Source organism: Salvelinus fontinalis, chromosome 2, assembly GCF_029448725.1.
Source record: "Salvelinus fontinalis isolate EN_2023a chromosome 2, ASM2944872v1, whole genome shotgun sequence".
Taxonomy (NCBI): Eukaryota; Metazoa; Chordata; class Actinopteri; order Salmoniformes; family Salmonidae; genus Salvelinus; species Salvelinus fontinalis.
The window spans coordinates 95,204,253-95,225,285 of record NC_074666.1 but is presented as its reverse complement, the minus strand read 5'-3'; the positions used below and the strand labels follow the sequence as shown (position 1 = coordinate 95,225,285).

General features: G+C 45.0%; 1 protein-coding gene across 2 annotated transcripts in view; it reads left to right on the top strand.

The window, feature by feature from the left end:
- Positions 1-21,033, top strand: part of LOC129832338 (E3 ubiquitin-protein ligase SMURF1-like) — a 54,709-nt gene that overhangs the window by 5,955 nt on the left and 27,721 nt on the right. For both annotated transcript variants that reach the window (XM_055896347.1, XM_055896338.1), the window contains exons 4-9: positions 1,590-1,723; positions 9,774-9,839; positions 13,540-13,615; positions 13,816-14,027; positions 17,163-17,247; positions 20,186-20,332. In XM_055896347.1, the coding sequence (XP_055752322.1) occupies positions 1,590-1,723; positions 9,774-9,839; positions 13,540-13,615; positions 13,816-14,027; positions 17,163-17,247; positions 20,186-20,332 (720 nt within the window). The remainder of the gene's footprint in view (positions 1-1,589; positions 1,724-9,773; positions 9,840-13,539; positions 13,616-13,815; positions 14,028-17,162; positions 17,248-20,185; positions 20,333-21,033) is intronic.

Below are 21,033 nucleotides of genomic sequence, written 5' to 3'. Positions count from 1 at the left end.
TCTCTCTATACGATTTGTATTTCATATACCTTTGACTATTGGATGTTCTTATAGGCACTAGTATTGCCACCTAATCTCGGGAGTTCATAGGCTTGAAGTCATAAACAGCGCTGTGCTTCAAGCATTGCTAAGAGCTGCTGGCAAACGCAGTGCTGTTTGAATAAATGCTTACGAGCCTGCTGCTGCCTACCACCGCTCAGTCAGACTGCTCTATCAAATATCAAATTATAGAGTTAATTATAATAAACACACAGAAATACGAGCCTTAGGTCATTAACTTCTCTAGGGTAGGGGGCAGCATTTGGACTTTTGGATGAAATGCATGCCCAAATTAAACTGCCTGCTTCTCGGGCCCAGAAGATATGATATGCATATAACTGGTAGATTTGGATAGAAAACACTCTAAAGTTTCCAAAACTGTTAAAATAGTGTTTGTGAGTATAACAGAACTGATTTGGCAGGCGAAAACCTGAGAAAAATCCATTCAGGAAGTAGTTTTTTTTGTTGGTTTTGAAGTTTTTTATTCAATGCCATTACAGTATCCATTGACTTAGGACTCAAATTGCAGTTTCTATGCCTTCCACTAGATGTCAACAGTCTTTAGAATTTTCTTCAGACTTATATTTTGAAAAATGAGGAAGTAAGAGCAGTCTGAATGAGTGGACCCTAAAGTGTCACAGATCTTTTTCATGCGCGAGGCCGAGACAGTGCGTTTCTTGTTTACCTTTTAAATTTACGATGTTATTGTCCGGTTGAAATATTATCGATTTATTTCGACTAAAAACAACCTGAGGATGGACTATGAACATCGTTTGACGTTTCTATGAACTTTACGGATACAATTTAGATTTTTTTGTCTTCCTGTTTTGACTGCGTTTGAGCCTGTGGATTACTGAAGAAAACGCGCGAACAAAACAGAGGTTTTTGGGTATAAAGAGACTTTATTGAACAAAAGGAACATTTATTGAGTAAATGAATGTCTGCTGAGTGCAACCATATGAAGATCATCAAAGGTAAGGGATTAATTTTATCTCTTTCTGACTTGTGTAACTCCTCTACTTGGCTGGTTACTGTTTCTAATGATTTGTCTAGTGGGCTATGTTCTCAAATAATCGTAAGGTATGCTTTTGCCGTAAAGCATTTTTTAAAATCTGACACCGTGGTTGGATTCACAAAAAGTTAATCTTTAAACCGATGTAAAATATGTTTTGTTTTCTGAATTTTTATAATGAGTATTTCTGTATTTGAATTTGGCGCCCAGCAGTTTCACTGGCTGTTGAAGATGCTAACGTCTCACGTATCCAAGAGAGGTTATCAGGTAGTCAGCCTGCCACGCAGTCTCCTCGTGGAGTGCAATGTAATCGGCCATAATCGGCGTCCAAAAAGGCCGATTACCGATTGTTATGAAAACTTGAAATCGGCCCTAATTAATCGGCCGACCTCTAATCCTGACCCGTGTGTGTGTGTGTGTGTGTGTGTGTGTGTGTGTGTGTGTGTGTGTGTGTGTGTGTGTGTGTGTGTGTGTGTGTGTGTGTGTGTGTGTGTGTGTGTGTGTGTGTGTGTGTGTGTGTGTGTGTGTGTGTGTGTAGGTACATAGGGAAGACAGACTCCATCACCATCAGTGTGTGGAACCATAAGAAGATCCACAAGAGGCAGGGCGCCGGGTTCCTGGGCTGTATACGACTGCTGGCTAACTCCATCAGCAGACTGAAAGACACGGGCTGTAAGACACACACACACACACACACACACACACACACACACACACACACACACACACACACACACACGGCTGGGTTCCTGGGCTGTATACGACTGAAACAGAGCAGTACCTTCTCCTCCATACAGCTAGACTGACCATAACAGCTGAAACAGAGCAGTACCTTCTTCTCCATACAGCTAGACTGACCATACCAGCTGAAACAGAGCAGTACCTTCTCCATACAGCTAGACTGACCATACCAGCTGAAACAGAGCAGTACCTTCTCCTCCATACAGCTAGACTGACATACCAGCTGAAACAGAGCAGTACCTTCTCCTCCATACAGCTAGACTGACCATACCAGCTGAAACAGAGCAGTACCTTCTTCTCCATACAGCTAGACTGACCATACCAGCTGAAACAGAGCAGTACCTTCTACTCCATACAGCTAGACTGACCATACCAGCTGAAACAGAGCAGTACCTTCTCCTCCATACAGCTAGACTGACCATACCAGCTGAAACAGAGCAGTACCTTCTCCTCCATACAGCTAGACTGACCATAACAGCTGAAACAGAGCAGTACCTTCTCCTCCATACAGCTAGACTGACCATACCAGCTGAAACAGAGCAGTACCTTCTCCTCCATACAGCTAGACTGACCATACCAGCTGAAACAGAGCAGTACCTTCTCCATACAGCTAGACTGACCATACCAGCTGAAACAGAGCAGTACCTTCTTCTCCATACAGCTAGACTGACCATACCAGCTGAAACAGAGCAGTACCTTCTCCTCCATACAGCTAGACTGACCATAACAGCTGAAACAGAGCAGTACCTTCTCCATACAGCTAGACTGACCATAACAGCTGAAACAGAGCAGTACCTTCTCCATACAGCTAGACTGACCATAACAGCTGAAACAGAGCAGTACCTTCTCCTCCATACAGCTAGACTGACCATAACAGCTGAAACAGAGCAGTACCTTCACCATACAGCTAGACTGACCATACCAGCTGAAACAGAGCAGTACCTTCTCCGTACAGCTAGACTGACCATAACAGCTGAAACAGAGCAGTACCTTCTCCATACAGCTAGACTGACCATACCAGCTGAAACAGAGCAGTACCTTCTCCATACAGCTAGACTGACCATAACAGCTGAAACAGAGCAGTACCTTCTCCTCCATACAGCTAGACTGACCATACCAGCTGAAACAGAGCAGTACCTTCTTCTCCATACAGCTAGACTGACCATACCAGCTGAAACAGAGCAGTACCTTCTCCTCCATACAGCTAGACTGACCATACCAGCTGAAACAGAGCAGTACCTTCTCCATACAGCTAGACTGACCATACCAGCTGAAACAGAGCAGTACCTTGCTAGCTGCTTTGCCCTGGTACTAGAGGCTCTGTACTGGCAGCCTACAGTTCATTCTGAAAGTATTCAGACCCTTTTACTTTTGACACATTTACAGCCTTATTCTAAAATTGTTTTTTTCTACACACACCCCATAATGACAAAGGAAATACAGGTTTTTATAAATGTTTTCACAAAAAAACAACTGAAAAATATCACATTTAAATGTTGATAATTTATCAAAAGAATTTACATAAGTATTCAGACCCTTTACTCAGTACTTTGTTGAAGCAGCTTTAGCAGCGATTACAGCCTCGAGTCTTCTTGAGTATGACGCTACAAGCTTGGCACACCTGTATTTGGGGAGTTTCTCCCATTCTTCTCTGCAGATCCTCTCAAGCTCTGTCAGGTTGGATGGGGAGCGTTGCTGCACAGCTATTTTCTCTCCAGAGATGTTAGATCGGGTTCAAGTCCGGGCTCTGGCTGGGCCACTCGAGGACATTGAGACTTGTCCCGAAGCCACTCCTGCGTTGTCTTGGCAGTGTGCTTAGGGTTGTTGTCCTGTTGGAAGGTGAACCTTCACCCCCAGTCTGAGGTCCTGAGCGCTCTGGAGCAGGTTTTCATCAAGCATCTCTCTGTACTTTGCTTCGTTCGTCTTTCCCTCGATCCTGACTAGTCTCCCAGTCCCTGCCGCTGAAAAACATCCCCACAGCATGATGCTACCACCATGCTTCACCGTAGGGATGGTGCCAGGTTTCCTCCAGACGTGACGCTTGGCATTCAGGCCAAAGAGTTCAATCTGGATTTCATCAGACCAGAGAATCTTGTTTCTCATGTTCTGAGAGTCTTTAGGTGCCTTTGACAAAACTCCAACCTCGCTAGGTTGCAATAGAGCCCGCTTTGCCTGATTTAGCCAACAAACTTTCCCAGCGATGTAGAAGCTGTGTTTATTACGCTCTTGTCCGCGACAATATTGACAATCCAGTATTCCAATGCGGCAATTGTTTGCTAGCGGAGGATTACAGGAATGAGGTGGCTATTCTCAATTCTGCGCGGTTAAATCCCTGTGGATTGATGAGGAAATAAAAAAATTGTATGGTTGAGAGGGATGAGGCAAAAGGAATAGCAAATAAGTCTGGATGCACAACCGATTGGCAAACGTACTGCACATTGAGAAACCATGTGACTAAACTGAATAAAAAGAAGAAGAACCTACCCTATGAAACAAAGATAAATTATATAAAGAATGATAGTAAAATGCTTTGGAGCACCTTCAATGACATTTTGAGCAAAAAGGCAAACTCAGCTCCATCATTCATTCAATCAGATGCCTCATTCATCACAAAACCCACTGATTTTGCCAATTAGTTTAATGATTTTATAAAACAGGACAAAACATTGTTGTCTATCAACAATGACAAGCCACCGGGGTCTGACAACAACGGCTCAAATAGCCGACCAATCAGCCTATTACCAACTCTTGTTAAACGTTTGGAAAATGTTGTTTGACCAGATACAATGCTATTTTACAGTAAACAAATTGCCAACAGACTTTCAGCACGCTTATAGGGAAGGACATTCAACAAGCACAGCACTTACACAAATTACTGATGATTGGCTGAGAGAAATTGATTATAAAAAGATTGTGGGGGCTGTTTTGTTAGACTTCAGTGCGGCTTTTGACATTATCGATCATAGTCTGCTGTTGGAAAAACGTATGTGTTATGGCTTTAAACCACCTGTTGTATTGTGGATAAAGAGTTACCTGTATAACAGAACACAGAGGATGTTCTTTGTTGGAAGCCCCTACATCATAATCCAGGTTAAATCAGGAATTCCCCAGGGCAGCTGTCTAGGCCCCTTACTGGTAGAATCAGGAATTCCCCAGGGCAGTTGTCTAGGCCCCTTACTGGTAGAATCAGGAATTCCCCAGGGCAGCTGGCTAGGCCCCTTACTGGTAGAATCAGGAATTCCCCAGGGCAGCTGGCTAGGCCCCTTTTTCCAATCTTTACTAAAACAGGTACAGTGGGGAGAACAAGTATTTGATACACTGCCGATTTTGCAGGTTTTCCTACTTACAAAGCATGTAGAGGTCTGTAATTTTTATCATAGGTACACTTCAACTGTGAGAGACGGAATCTAAAACAAAAATCCAGAAAATCACATTGTATGATTTTTAAATAATTAATTTGCATTTTATTGCATGACATAAGTATTTGATCACCTACCAACCAGTAAGAATTCCGGCTCTCACAGACCTGTTAGTTTTTCTTTTAGAAGCCCTCCTGTTCTCCACTCATTATCTGTATTAACTGCACCTGTTTGAACTCGTTACCTGTATAAAAGACACCTGTCCACACACTCAATCAAACAGATTCCAACCTCTCCACAATGGCCAAGACCAGAGAGCTGTGTAAGGACATCAGGGATAAAATTGTAGACCTGCACAAGGCTGGGATGGGCTACAGGACAATAGGCAAGCAGCTTGGTGAGAAGGAAACAACTGTTGGCGCAATTATTAGAAAATGGAAGAAGTTCAAGATGACGGTCAATCACCCTCGGTCTGGGGCTCCATGCAAGATTTCACCTCGTGGGGCATCAATGATCATGAGGAAGGTGAGGGATCAGCCCAGAACTACACGGCAGGACCTGGTCAATGACCTGAAGAGAGCTGGGACCACAGTCTCAAAGAAAACCATTAGTAACACACTACGCCGTCATGGATTAAAATCCTGCAGCGCACGCAAGGTCCCCCTGCTCAAGGCAGCGCATGTCCAGGCCCATCTGAAGTTTGCCAATGACCATCTGGATGATCCAGAGGAGGAATGGGAGAAGGTCATGTGGTCTGATGAGACAAAAATAGAGCTTTTTGGTCTAACTCCACTCGCCGTGTTTGGAGGAAGAAGAAGTATGAGTACAACCCCAAGAACACCATCCCAACCGTGAAGCATGGAGGTGGAAACATCATTCTTTGGGGATGCTTTTCTGCAAAGGGGACAGGACGACTGCACCGTATTGAGGGGAGGATGGATGGGGCCATGTATCGCGAGATCTTGGCCAACAACCTCCTTCCCTCAGTAAGAGCATTGAAGATGGGTCGTGGCTGGGTCTTCCAGCATGACAACGACACGAAACACACAGCCATGGCAACTAAGGTGTGGCTCCGTAAGAAGCATCTCAAGGTCCTGGAGTGGCCTAGCCAGTCTCCAGACCTGAACCCAATAGAAAATCTTTGGAGGGAGCTGAAAGTCCGTATTGCCCAGCGACAGCCCCGAAACCTGAAGGATCTGGAGAAGATCTGTAGGGAGGAGTGGGCCAAAATCCCTGCTGCAGTGTGTGCAAACCTAGTCAAGAACTACAGGAAACGTATGATCTCTGTAATTGCAAACAAAGGTTTCTGTACCAAATATTAAGTTCTGCTTTTCTGATGTATCAAATACTTATGTCATGCAATAAAATGCAAATTAATTACTTAAAAATCATACAATGTGATGTTCTGGATTTTTGTTTTAGATTCCGTCTCTCATAGTTGAAGTGTACCTATGATAAAAATTACAGACCTCTACATGCTTTGTAAGTAGGAAAACCTGCAAAATCGGCAGTGTATCAAATACTTGTTCTCCCCACTGTATGTCTATGTATGCAGATGACTCAACACTATACACATCAGCTACTACAGCGACTGAAATGACTGCAACACTTAACAAAGAGCTGCAGTTAGTTTCAGAATGGGTGGCAAGGAATAAGTTAGTCCTAAATATTTCAAAAGCATTGTATTTGGGACAAATCATTCACTAAACCCTAAACCTCAACTAAATCTTGTAATGAATAATGTGGAAATTGAGCAAGTTGAAGTGACTAAACCGCTTGGAGTAACCCTGGATTGTAAACTGTCCTGGTCAAAACATGTTGAGACAACAGTAGCTAAGATGGGGAGAAGTCTGTCCATAATAAAGCGCTACTCTGCCTTCTTAACAACACTATCAACAAGGCAGGTCCAACAGGCCCTAGTTTTGTCACACCTTGACTACTGTTCAGTTGTGTGGTCAGGTGCCACAAAGAGGGACTTAAGAAAATTGCCATTGGCTCAAAACAGTGCAGCACGGCTGGCCCGTTAGATGTACACAGAGAACTGACATTAACCTCACTAGGGTAGGCCAACATCCAGTGAAATTGCAGAGCGCCAAATTCAAAAACAGAAATATTAATGATAAAAATTCATAAAACATACAAGTGTTATACATAGGTTTAAAGATGAACTTCTTGTGAATCCAACCCCGGTGTCAGATTTAAAAAATGCTTTATGGCGAAAGCATACCATGCGATTATCTGAGAACAGCGCCCAGCAGACAAATCATTACAAACAGTAACCAGCCAAGTAGAAGAGTTACACAAGTCAAAAATAGAGATAAAATGTATCACTTACCTTTGATGATCTTCATATGGTTGCACTCAGAAGACATTCATTTACTCAGTAAATGTTTGTTTTGTTCGATACAGTCTCTCTTTATATCCAAAAACCTCAGTTTTGTTCGTGCGTTTTGTTCAGTAATCCACAGCCTCAAACGTAGTCACAACAGGCAGACGAAAAATCCAAATAGTATCCGTAAAGTTCGTAGAAACATGTCAAACGATGTTTATAATCAATCCTAAGATTGTTTTTAGCCTAAATAATCGATAATATTTCAACCGGACAATAACGTCGTCAATATAAAAGGTAAACAAGAAAGGCACTGTCTCGGCCTCGCGCATGAAAAATCTCTAGGCCACTGTAGTGTCCACTCATTCAGACTTGTCTTACTCCCTCATTTTTTACAATACAAGCCTGAAACAATGTCTAAAGACTGTTGACATCTAGTGGAAGGCATAGGAACTGCAAGTTGAGTCCTCAGTCAATGGATACTGTAAAGGCATTCAATAGAAAACTACAACAACAAAAAAGAAATCCTACTCCCTGGATGGATTTTTCTCAGGTTTTCGCCTGCCAAATCAGTTCTGTTATACTCACATACATAATGTTAACAGTTTTGGAAACTTTAGAGTGTTTTCTATCCAAATCTACCAATTATATGCATATCCTATGCATATCCTGCCTGAGTAGCAGGCAGTTTACTTTGGGCACGCTTTTCATCCGGAGGTGAAAATAGTGCCTCCTACCATAGAGAAGTTAATAATATGCATGTCAATCTCTCCTGGCTCAAAGTGGAGGAGAGGTTGACTTCATCACTGCTTGTATTTGTGAGAGGTATTGACATGTTGAATGCACTGAGCTGCTGTTTGCTCGGACACCCATGCATACCCCACAAGACATGCAATCAGAGGTCTCTTCACAGTCCCCAAGTCCAGAACACACTATGGGAGGTGCACAGTACAACATGGAGCCATGACTACATGGAACTCTATTCCACATCAGGTGACGGATGCAGCAGGAGAATCAGATTTATAAAACAGATACAAATACACCTTATGGAGCAGCGGGGACTGTGAAGAGACACACACACCCAGGTACACACACAATAACATACACACTACTATACAGACACGTACACATGGATGTAGTGTTGTAGATATGTGGTAGTAGAGTAGTGGCCTGAGGGCAAACACTGAATATGTTGTGAAATGTATTGTAATGTTTTTCAAGTTGTATAACTATGATTGAAAAGGCAATCGCATGTCTGTGCTATCTTTGTTCAGGTGCATGGTTTCTCATCTAAAATTGTATAACTGCCTTACTTTTTCTGGAGGAAGAGTAGCTGCTGCCTTGGCAGGAACTAATGGGGATCCATAATAAACCCCAGGAAGAGTAGCTGCTGCCTTGACAGGAACTAATGGGGATCCCTAATAAATACAATCCAGTTGTAGAAACATCAAGGATGATCAATGGAAACAGGAAGCACCTGAGCTCAATTTTGAGTCTCACAGCAAAGGGTCTGAATACTTATGTAAGTAAGGTATTTCTGTTTTTAAGTTTTTTTATACATTTGCAAAAATGTAAAAAAAACTGTTTTCATTTTGCCATTATGGGGTATTGTGTGAAAGGTTGGTGAGGGAAATGCTTTATTTAATTCATTTTAGAATAAGGCTGTAATGTAACAACATTTGGAGAAGTGAAAGGGAATGCCACATTTCAGTTTCTTTAGGTACCAAAAGTGTCCAAAACATGTTCAGACCTTTACAGCCGACGGCAGTTACAACGGGGGGCTTTAGTTATGTTATCAGATTGACATGTTCTGGCATGGATCTATAGCACACGGGTACACTACAAACTCCTCTCTCTCTTCTCTTTCTTTCTCTGCCTCTCTCTCTCTCTGTCTGTCTGTCTGTCTGTCTGTCTGTCTGCTGTCTGTCTGTCTGTCTGTCTGTCTGTCTGTCTGTCTGTCTGTGTCTGTCTGTCTGTCTGTCTGTCTGTCTGTCTCTCTCTCTCTCTCCTCTCTCTCTCTCTCTCCTCTCTCTCTCTCTCTCCTCTCTCTCTCCTCTCTCTCTCTCTCTCTCTCTCTCTGTCCCTCTCTCTCTCTCTCTGTCCCTCTCTCTCTGTCCCTCTCTCTCTCTCTCTCTCTCTCTCTGTCCCTCTCTCTCTGTGTCTGTCTCTCTCTCTCTCTCTCTCTGTCCGTCTCTCTCTCTCTCTGTCCCTCTCTCTCTGTCCCTCTCTCTCTCTCTCTCTCTCTCTCTGTCCCTCTCTCTCTGTGTCTGTCTCTCTCTCTCTCTCTCTCCAGACCAGCGGTTGGATCTCTGTAAGCTGAATCCATCAGACAGTGATGCAGTACGGGGACAGATCGTAGGTAAGACTGACTGGACACAGGGTTTCCGATAGGAAAAGGTGGTGCCGGACAACATGACCGGGCAGATTTTTAATTTACCTCGCCCATATAATTTATATTTATCAAGGATCCCCATTAGGGGTCCAAACACATTTATTTATTTTTATTCTTTATTTAACTAGGCAAGTCAGTTAAGAACAAATTATTATTTACAATGACGGCTAAACCTGGACGACGCTGGGCCAATTGCGAATCCGGGCCAATCCGATGCGCCACCGGATGTGATACAGCCTGGATTCGAACCAGGGACTGTAGTGACGCTTCTTGCACTGAGATACAGTGTCTTAGACCGCTGCGCCACTCGGGAGCCCATTTTAGCACTGACCTTACATATTAAACAGTACATCATATAACAGTATTCCACCACTACATATCTACAATACAACATGTATAAAACCACTATACAACAATATTACAATGTACGTGTGTGTAGAGTGCGTGTCTTATCACGTGTGAGCGTGTGTCTGTGTGTGTCTCTTCTCAGTCCCCGCTGTTCCATAAGGTGTATTTTTTATCTGTTTTTAAATCTGATTCTCCTGCGTCATCAGTTACCTGATGTGGAATAGAGTTCCATGTAGTCATGGCTCTATGTAGTACTGTGAGCCTCCCATAGTCTGTTCTGGACTTGGGGACTGTGAAGAGACCTCTGGTGGGGTAGTAGTTTAAACAGACCTCTGGTGGGGTAGTAGTTTAAACAGACCTCTGGTGTCTTGTGGGGTATGTGTGGGTGTCTGAGCTGTGTGTCAGTAGTTTAAACAGACCTCTGGTGACATGTGGGGTAGTCATGGGTGTCTGAGCTGTGTGTTAGTAGTTTAAACAGACAGCTTGTCAACACTTCTTACAAAACAAGTAGTGATGAAGTCAATCTCTGTGCTGTTTCATTGTTCATTTGTTCAGTCGTTTCATTCTCAACCAGGAAGCCGTTTGGGTCTTTGCGTGTCAAAAAATATACACGTTAAGTAACACTATTTGACGTGTCAAATAAGCTTGTTGACCAATCAGGACCTGAATATGTCTGCACTTCACATAATAATTTAACACGTTCATACATTTTTTTAACGTAGTTATTACACATTGATTACACTATCACTCGTATTTCATACGTCACAACGATTCATCGATACGTCTGCTATGATGCTGGTAAAGTTGTCTCGTGTACCTGCAGTGCTGGTCATAAAGAAAAGCTATCTAGCTCATGGAGGCAAACAATGTTCTCCCCCAAAAACACAACAAAACGACATCTGTTTCAGTAGCTAACTAGCTAGCTAACTATATAGCTAGGTGTCATTATCTAAAATAACCCTAATTTACAAGACAGTTCTTATTTGATTAATGGTGGTCAGACCCATCTATGTGAAGCTAGCCACAATAAGGATTAGCCACAATAGTGGACTTTGCGGTTGAGCCTTCAAAATAAAAGTATGTAATTGACAGTGATGCAAATTAATACAAATAGTAGAATTATGCAATAATTTAATAGATCATGCTAAACGAGGTTGGAATGTTATATAAAATCAACAAAAGACAATAATTAGTTAAATTTGAGAAAAATCTGCTGAAATCTCACTGGATGTATTATAGTTTAGAGTTGCATTGGGGGCATCTTTATTTCACTGTACAGCCTTTCACAACACATAACCCAGTCCGGCCGAGCATCACTAGCCAGATGAAGCTAGCTGGCTGCTTATAACGTTAGCTTTGGGCAACAAGGTTAAGTAGCTGACTAGCTATTTATTTTCATGAACTGAAGTTCAATTTCAATAGGTGAACAACAAGTGTCAACCTAGCTAATACTTACTAACAAGGATTCCTAAATCATTGCTAAGAATAATGAAAATGACTGCAGTTTCTACTGGTCATTGTTTTCAGGCTGGTTGTATTGGTGCTAGCTAGGTACCAAGCTAAAGCTAGCGACCCCAGAAGATGCCGTTGAACAAATAATGCTTTATTACCAAAACGGTATTGTGAACACATCGTTCGTGGCCGGTGTTTGCTTGTTTGCAGACTTGTTTTGTACAGCTTTGACAGTGCTACTGATAGTGGTGGTGGCGCACGTGCAAATTCACAACACACAACATTCTATAATAGAACTGTGTCATTTGACATGTCAAATTAAAAGCTTATTTAACGTGTCAAATAGTATCTTTTAAACACGTAAAGACCCAAACGGCGTTCCATAGTATGTTGTGAAGCTAATAGCAGTGACGCTATTACTGTGTAACTCCGGTAGGGCAACATCTGAAAAATAGCGCACCTGGTAGTGTGTACCGGTGCTCGACCAGTCGGCGAATGCCAACATCACCCACGACAGAGAACGTTTGATTGGTAATGAATTCCATTATCTTGTCGTTAATGGATTTCACCTTTGAGTTGTCTCTCTGAAATGTTCTTACTCTTTCAAATGCCTGCTCGACTTGTTGACTGCTCGATCCACACAGCAGACATTGTGGGCTAGGTTGGGAATGCTGTGTTGCACGTGTAGTGAACATTTTTACGTGGCGTCATTACGCCGTGTACCTACGTTATATAGGTATGTACGTCAGCTTTGACATCGATTTTGCACATCGGCTTTAAACTAGAATTCAGGCCGATACCGATGTTGGCATTTTATAGTTAATATCGTCCGATTCCGATATATGTTCACCGATATATCGTGCATCCCTAGTACAAACATTATTGGGCACAGACAACAGCACAAAGGGCAAGAAGGTTAGAGACAACAATACATCACGCGAAGCAGCCACAACCGTCAGTAAGAGCGTCCATGATTGAGTCTTTGACTGAAGAGATTGAGATAAAACTGTCCAGTTTGAGTGTTTGTTGCAGCTCGTTCCAGTCGCTAGCTGCAGTGAACTGAAAAGAGAAGTGACTAGGATTGTGCCGTTGGCTTCTGGACAGTGAAAGAAAGTTGATATGAAAAACAATTCAACAGGAGAGAAATGCTGGTTTCAATGGCCTATTCGGAGGACTTTATAAAAGAATTGCCTCCACGTTTCCGTGATAGCCTGCCTACCGCTGCCTATACACTTGAATAGTGAATGGGAGGCGCTCATCAATTACCATTTGGAAAATAAAAATAGTAGCTCTTTTTTAAAGCATGGCCATCAAAACTGTTTTTAACACGCCATTTGCATTTATAATTGTTGCACAATGACTGCTTCTAGAATGGCCCGTTTCAGTCCAGCAGCAACAACGAGCTGAGGCGCTGCAGCAGCAGTGGTATTCTCTATAGGCTCCGTATGCTGTGTGTTAATAAGGGCAATCAGATGCATGACGACTAGGACAATACTATTTAAAAATGTATTTAGGGTTAAGGTTATCATAAGAGTACGGGTTAGGGTTAATGTAAAGGTTAGGGTAAGAGTACAGGTTAGGGTAAGAGTATGGGTTAGGGTTAATGTAAAGGTTAGGGCAAGAGTATGGGTTAGGGTTAATGTTAAGGTTAGGGTAAGAGTATGGGTTAGGGTAAGAGTACGGGTTAGGGCAAGAGTATGGGTTAATGTTAAGGTTAGGGTAAGAGTACGGGTTAGGGTTAATGTAAAGGTTAGGGTAAGAGTACGGGTTAGGGTAAATAGGATTTTGAATGGGGCTGAATTGTGTGTCCCCACAAGGTTAGCTGTACCAGACTGTGTGTGTAATGTGTGTTAACTGTGTTTTCCAGTGAGCCTCCAGACCAGAGATGGTTTGGGCAGTGGAGGACCTGTGGTCGACTGTAGAGGACTGTTGGAGAATGAGGGGTGAGGATCCTTCTGTGGTTCTGTGTGTTGGAGGGCTCTCTCACTGTGTGTGTGTAACAGGGGTGTGTGTACGTAACAGGTGTGTGTGTGTGTACGTAACAGGTGTGTTTGTATGTAACGTGTATGTAACGTGTATGTAACGTGTGTGTGTGTGTGTTGTGTGGTGTGTGTGGTGTGTGTGTGTGTGTGTGTGTGTATAGGCCTGTGTTTGAGAGCTGTTTCAGTGAGGAGCCGCTGCCGTACTCAGACGCCACGGGCGCCGCTGGGGGCGGGACCTGTCCACCGGATTCACCCAACCAGGAGAACCGTCTCCAGGCTCAGCGAATCAGAGGCCAGGATTCCCAAAGACACACCCACACCCCTCAGAACCGACTGCATGGCAACCAATCACCTGATCTGCCTGAGGGATACGGTGAGAGAGACAGAGAGAGTTTGTGTTATTGACAAACGGTACAGGGCCAGGTGTGTCTTATTGAGCAGGGCCAGGTGTGTGTTATTGAGCAGGGCCAGGTGTGTGTTATTGAGCAGGGCCAGGTGTGTGTTATTGACAAACGGTACAGGGCCAGGTGTGTCTTATTGAGCAGGGCCAGGTGTGTGTTATTGAGCAGGGCCAGGTGTGTGTTATTGACAAACGGTACAGGGCCAGGTGTGTGTTATTGAGCAGGGCCAGGTGTGTGTTATTGAGCAGGGCCAGGTGTGTGTTATTGACAAACGGTACAGGGCCAGGTGTGTCTTATTGAGCAGGGCCAGGTGTGTGTTATTGAGCAGGGCCAGGTGTGTGTTATTGACAAACGGTACAGGGCCAGGTGTGTGTTATTGAGCAGGGCCAGGTGTGTGTTATTGAGCAGGGCCAGGTGTGTGTTATTGAGCAGGGCCAGGTGTGTGTTATTGAGCAGGGCCAGGTGTGTGTTATTGAGCAGGGCCAGGTGTGTGTTATTGAGCAGGGCCAGGTATGTGTTATTGAACAGGGCCAGGTGTGTGTTATTGAGCAGGGCCAGGTGTGTGTTATTGAGCAGGGCCAGGTGTGTGTTATTGAGCAGGGCCAGGTGTGTGTTATTGAGCAGGGCCAGGTGTGTGTTATTGAGCAGGACCAGGTGTGTGTTATTGAGCAGGGCCAGGTGTGTGTTATTGAGCAGGGCCAGGTGTGTGTTATTGAGCAGGGCCAGGTGTGTGTTATTGAGCAGGGCCAGGTGTGTGTTATTGAGCAGGGCCAGGTGTGTGTTATTGAGCAGGGCCAGGTGTGTGTTATTGAGCAGGGCCAGGTGTGTGTTATTGAGCAGGGCCAGGTGTGTGTTATTGAGCAGGGCCAGGTATGTGTTATTGAACAGGGCCAGGTGTGTGTTATTGAGCAGGGCCAGGTGTGTGTTATTGAGCAGGGCCAGGTGTGTGTTATTGAGCAGGGCCAGGTGTGTGTTATTGAGCAGGGCCAGGTGTGTGTTATTGAGCAGGGCCAGGTGTGTGTTATTGAGCAGGGCCAGGTGTGTGTTATTGAGCAGGGCCAGGTGTGTGTTATTGAGCAGGGCCAGGTGTGTGTTATTGAGCAGGGCCAGGTGTGTGTTATTGAGCAGGGCCAGGTGTGTGTTATTGAGCAGGGCCAGGTGTGTGTTATTGAGCAGGGCCAGGTGTGTGTTATTGAGCAGGGCCAGGTGTGTGTTATTGAGCAGGGCCAGGTGTGTGTTATTGAGCAGGGCCAGGTGTGTGTTATTGAGCAGGGCCAGGTGTGTGTTATTGAGCAGGGCCAGGTGTGTGTTATTGAGCAGGGCCAGGTGTGTGTTATTGAGCAGGGCCAGGTGTGTGTTATTGAGCAGGACCAGGTGTGTGTTATTGAGCAGGGCCAGGTGAGTGTGTTATTGAGCAGGGCCAGGTGAGTGTGTTATTGAGCAGGGCCAGGTGAGTGTGTTATTGAGCAGGGTCAGGTGTGTGTGTTATTGAGCAGGGTCAGGTGTGTGTGTTATTGAGCAGGGTCAGGTGAGTGTTATTGAGCAGGGCCAGGTGTGTGTTATTGAGCAGGGCCAGGTGTGTGTTATTGAGCAGGGCCAGGTGTGTGTTATTGAGCAGGGCCAGGTGAGTGTTATTGAGCAGGGCCAGGTGTGTGTTATTGAGCAGGGCCAGGTGTGTGTTATTGAGCAGGGCCAGGTGTGTGTTATTGAGCAGGGCCAGGGGTGTGTTATTGAGCAGGGCCAGGGGTGTGTTATTGAACAGGGCCAGGGGTGTGTTATTGAACAGGGCCAGGGGTGTGTTATTGAACAGGGCCAGGGGTGTGTTATTGAACAGGGCCAGGTGTGTGTTATTGAACAGGGCCAGGTGTGTGTTATTGAACAGGGCCAGGTGTGTGTTATTGAACAGGGCCAGGTGTATGTTATTGAACAGGGTCAGGTGTGTGTGTTATTGAACAGGGTCAGGTGTGTGTGTTATCGAGCTGGGCCAGGTGTGTGTTATCGAGCTGGGCCAGGTGTGTGTTATCGAGCTGGGCCAGGTGTGTGTTATTGAGCAGGGCCAGGTGTGTGTTATTGAGCAGGGCCAGGTGTGTGTTATTGAGCAGGGCCAGGTGTGTGTTATTGAGCAGGGCCAGGTGTGTGTTATTGAGCAGGGCCAGGTGTGTGTTATTGAGCAGGGCCAGGTGTGTGTGTTATTGAGCAGGGTCAGGTGTGTGTGTTATTGAGCAGGGTCAGGTGTGTGTGTTATTGAGCAGGGTCAGGTGTGTGTGTTATTGAGCAGGGTCAGGTGTGTGTGTTATTGAGCAGGGCCAGGTGTGTGTTATTGAGCAGGGCCAGGTGTGTGTTATTGAGCAGGGCCAGGTGTGTGTTATTGAGCAGGGCCAGGTGTATGTTATTGAGCAGGGCCAGGTGTGTGTTATTGAGCAGGGCCAGGTGTGTGTTATTGAGCAGGGCCAGGTGTGTGTTATTGAGCAGGGCCAGGGGTGTGTTATTGAGCAGGGCCAGGGGTGTGTTATTGAACAGGGCCAGGGGTGTGTTATTGAACAGGGCCAGGGGTGTGTTATTGAACAGGGCCAGGGGTGTGTTATTGAACAGGGCCAGGGGTGTGTTATTGAGCAGGGCCAGGGGTGTGTTATTGAGCAGGGCCAGGTGTGTGTGTGTTATTGAGCAGGGCCAGGTGTGTGTGTGTTATTGAGCTGGGCCAGGTGTGTGTGTGTTATTGAGCTGGGCCAGGTGTGTGTTATTGAACAGGGCTAGGTGTGTGTTATTGAGCTGGGCCAGGTGTGTGTTTTTGAGCTGGGCCAGGTGTGTGTTTTTGAGCTGGGCCAGGTGTGTGTTATTGAGCAGGGCCAGGTGTGTGTTATTGAGCAGGGCCAGGTGTGTGTTATTGAGCAGGGCCAGGTGTGTGTGTTATTGAGCTGGGCCAGGTGTGTGTGTTATTGAGCAGGGCCAGGTGTGTGTTATTTAGCAGGGCCAGGTGTGTGTTATTGAGCAGGGCCAGGTGAGTGTTATTGAGCAGGGAATGGGGTTGTAGAAAGGAACAACCAACAAGGGAGGCCGTTTTATCTGAATGGGGTGTGTGTGACCTTTCTGTGTAATGTGTGTTACAGAGCAGCGCACCACAGTGCAGGGACAGGTGTATTTTCTTCACACACAGACGGGAGTCAGCACCTGGCATGACCCTCGCATACCCAGGTAATATTACCCTAAACTTAACATTAACCCTACTTACTACCCTCTACCCTTACTATCCTACCCTCTACCCTTGCTATACTACCCTCTACCCTTACGATCCTACCCTCTACCCTTACTATCCTACCCTCTACCCTTACTATCCTACCCTCTATCCTTACTATCCTACCCTCTACCCTTACGATCCTACCCTCTACCCTTACTATCCTACCCTCTACCCTTGCTATACTACCCTTACTATCCTACCCTCTACCCTTGCTATACTACCCTTACTATCCTACCCTCTACCCTTGCTATACTACCCTTACTATCCTACCCTCTACCCTTACTATCCTACCCTCTACCCTTACTATCCTACCCTCTACCCTTACTATCCTACCCTCTACCCTTGCTATACTACCCTTGCTATCCTACCCTCTACCCTTACTATCCTACCCTCTACCCTTACTATCCTACCTTCTACCCTTACTATCCTACCCTCTACCCTTACTATCCTACCTTCTACCCTTACTATCCTACCCTCTACCCTTACTATCCTACCATCTACCCTTACTATTCTACCCTGTACCCTTACTATCCTACCCTCTACCCTTACTATCCTACCCTCTACCCTTACTATCCTACACTCTACCCTTACTATCCTACCCTGTACCCTTACTATCCTACCTTCTACCCTTACTATCCTACCCTCTACCCTTACTATTCTACCCTCTACCCTTGCTATACTACCCTTACTATCCTACCCTCTACCCTTACTATCCTACCCTCTACCCTTACCCTTCTACCCTCTACCCTTGCTATACTACCCTTACTATACTACCCTCTACCCTTACTATCCTACCCTCTACCCTTACTATCCTACCCTCTACCCTTACTATCCTACCCTCTACCCTTACTATACTACCCTTACTATACTACCCTCTACCCTTACTATCCTACCCTCTACCCTTACTATCCTACCCTCTACCCTTACTATACTACCCTTACTATACTACCCTCTACCCTTACCATACTACCCTCTACCCTTACTATCCTACCCTCTACCCTTACTATACTACACTCTACCCTTACTATACTACCCTTACTATACTACCCTCTACCCTTACTATACTACCCTTACTATACTACCCTCTACCCTTACCATACTACCCTCTACCCTTACTATCATACCCTCTACCCTTACTATCCTACCCTCTACCCTTACTATCCTACCCTCTACCCTTACTATACTACCCTTACTATACTACCCTCTACCCTTACCATACTACCCTCTACCCTTACTATCCTACCCTCTACCCTTACTATCCTACACTCTACCCTTACTATACTACCCTTACTATACTACCCTCTACCCTTACCATACTCCCCTCTACCCTTACTATCATACCCTTACTATCCTACCCTCTACCCTTACCCTTCTACCCTCTACCCTTGCTATACTACCCTTACTATCCTACCCTCTACCCTTACTATCCTACCCTCTACCCTTACTATACTACCCTTACGATCCTACCCTCTACTCCTACTATCCTACCCTCTACCCTTGCTATACTACCCTTACTATACTACCCTCTACCCTTACCATACTACCCTCTACCCTTACTATCCTACCCTCTACCCTTACTACCCTACCCTCTACCCTTACTATTCTACCCTTACTATCCTACCATCTACCCTTACTATCCTACCCTGTACCCTTACTATCCTACCTTCTACCCTTACTATCCTACCCTCTACCCTTACTATCCTACCATCTACCCTTACTATCCTACCCTGTACCCTTACTATCCTACCTTCTACCCTTACTATCCTACCCTCTACCCTTACTATCCTACCATCTACCCTTACTATCCTACCCTGTACCCTTACTATCCTACCTTCTACCCTTACTATCCTACTTACTACCCTTACTTTCTTACTCTCTAACCTTATTATCCTACCCTCTATTCTAACACCCCCTACCTCTCCTACCCTCTATTCTAACACCCCCCTACTTCTCCTACCCTCTATTCTAACACCCCCCCCCTACCTCTCCTACCCTCTATTCTAACACCCCCCTACCTCTCCTACCCTCTATTCTAACACCCCCCCCTACCTCTCCTACCCTCTATTCTAACACCCCACTACCTCTCCTACCCTCTATTCTAACACCCCACTATCTCTCCTACCCTCTATTCTAACACCCCCCCTACCTCTCCTACCCTCTATTCTAAACCCCCCCCCCCCTACCTATCCATCTATCCTACCTCCCCACTACCTCATCCCTTACCACCTTACCTGAATTGGAACGCATCCAGTTGGAAGGCTTAGAGCTCAGTAAGGTGTGTTGTGATTGGTTTAGAGCTCATTAAGGTGTGTTGTGATTCGTTTAGAGCTCAGTAAGGTGTGTTGTGATTCATTTAGAGCTCAGTTCAGTGTAGAGGTCAGAAAGGTGTATTGTGATTGGTCCAGGCACCTGATAGTGAGGTGTGTTGTGATTGGTCCAGGGACCTGATAGTGAGGTGTGTTGTGGTTGGTCCAGGCACCTGATAGTGAGGTATGTTGTGATTGGTCCAGGCACCTGATAGTGAGGTGTGTTGTGATTGGTCCAGGCACCTGATAGTGAGGTGTGTTGTGATTGGTCCAGGGACCTGATAGTGAGGTGTGTTGTGATTGGTCCTGGCACCTGATAGTGAGGTGTGTTGTGATTGGTCCAGGGACCTGATAGTGAGGTGTGTTGTGATTGGTCCTGGCACCTGATAGTGAGGTGTGTTGTGATTGGTCCAGGCACCTGATAGTGAGGTGTGTTGTGATTGGTCCAGGGACCTGATAGTGAGGTGTGTTGTGATTGGTCCAGGCACCTGATAGTGAGGTGTGTTGTGATTGGTCCAGGGACCTGATAGTGAGGTGTGTTGTGATTGGTCCAGGCACCTGATAGTGAGGTGTGTTGTGATTGGTCCAGGGACCTGACCAGTGTGAGCTGTGAGGAGTTGGGTCCGCTGCCGTCCGGCTGGGAGGTGAGGAGCACGGTGTCGGGACGGATCTACTTTGTGGATCACAACAACCGAACGACGCAGTTCACTGACCCCCGGCTGCACACCATCATCAGGTACACACACACACACACACACACACACACACACACACACACACACACGTAGACACACACACACACACACACACACACCATCATCAGGTACACGTTCTGTCCATAGAACGTTATTTTAACTCATCTGTCCATAGAACGTTCTTTTACCTCATCTGTCTATAGAACGTTCTTTTAACTCATCTGTCCATAGAACGTAATTTTAACTCATCTGTCCATAGAACGTTCTTTTAACTCATTTGTCCATAGAACGTTCTTTTAACTCATCTGTCCATAGAACGTTCTTTTAACTCATCTGTCCATAGAACGTTCTTTTAACTCATCTGTCCATAGAACGTTCTTTTAACTCATCTGTCCATAGAACGTTCTTTTAACTCATCTGTCCATAGAACGTTCTTTTAACTCATTTGTCCATAGAACGTTCTTTTAACTCATCTGTCTATAGAACGTTCTTTTAACTCATCTGTCCATAGAACGTTCTTTTAACTCATCTGTCCATAGAACGTTATTTTAACCCATCTGTCCATAGAACGTTCTTTTAACTCATTTGTCCATAGAACGTTCTTTTAACTCATCTGTCTATAGAACGTTCTTTTAACTCATCTGTCCATAGAACGTTCTTTTAACTCATCTGTCCATAGAACGTTATTTTAACCCATCTGTCCATAGAACATTCTTTTAACTCATCTGTCCATAGAACGTTC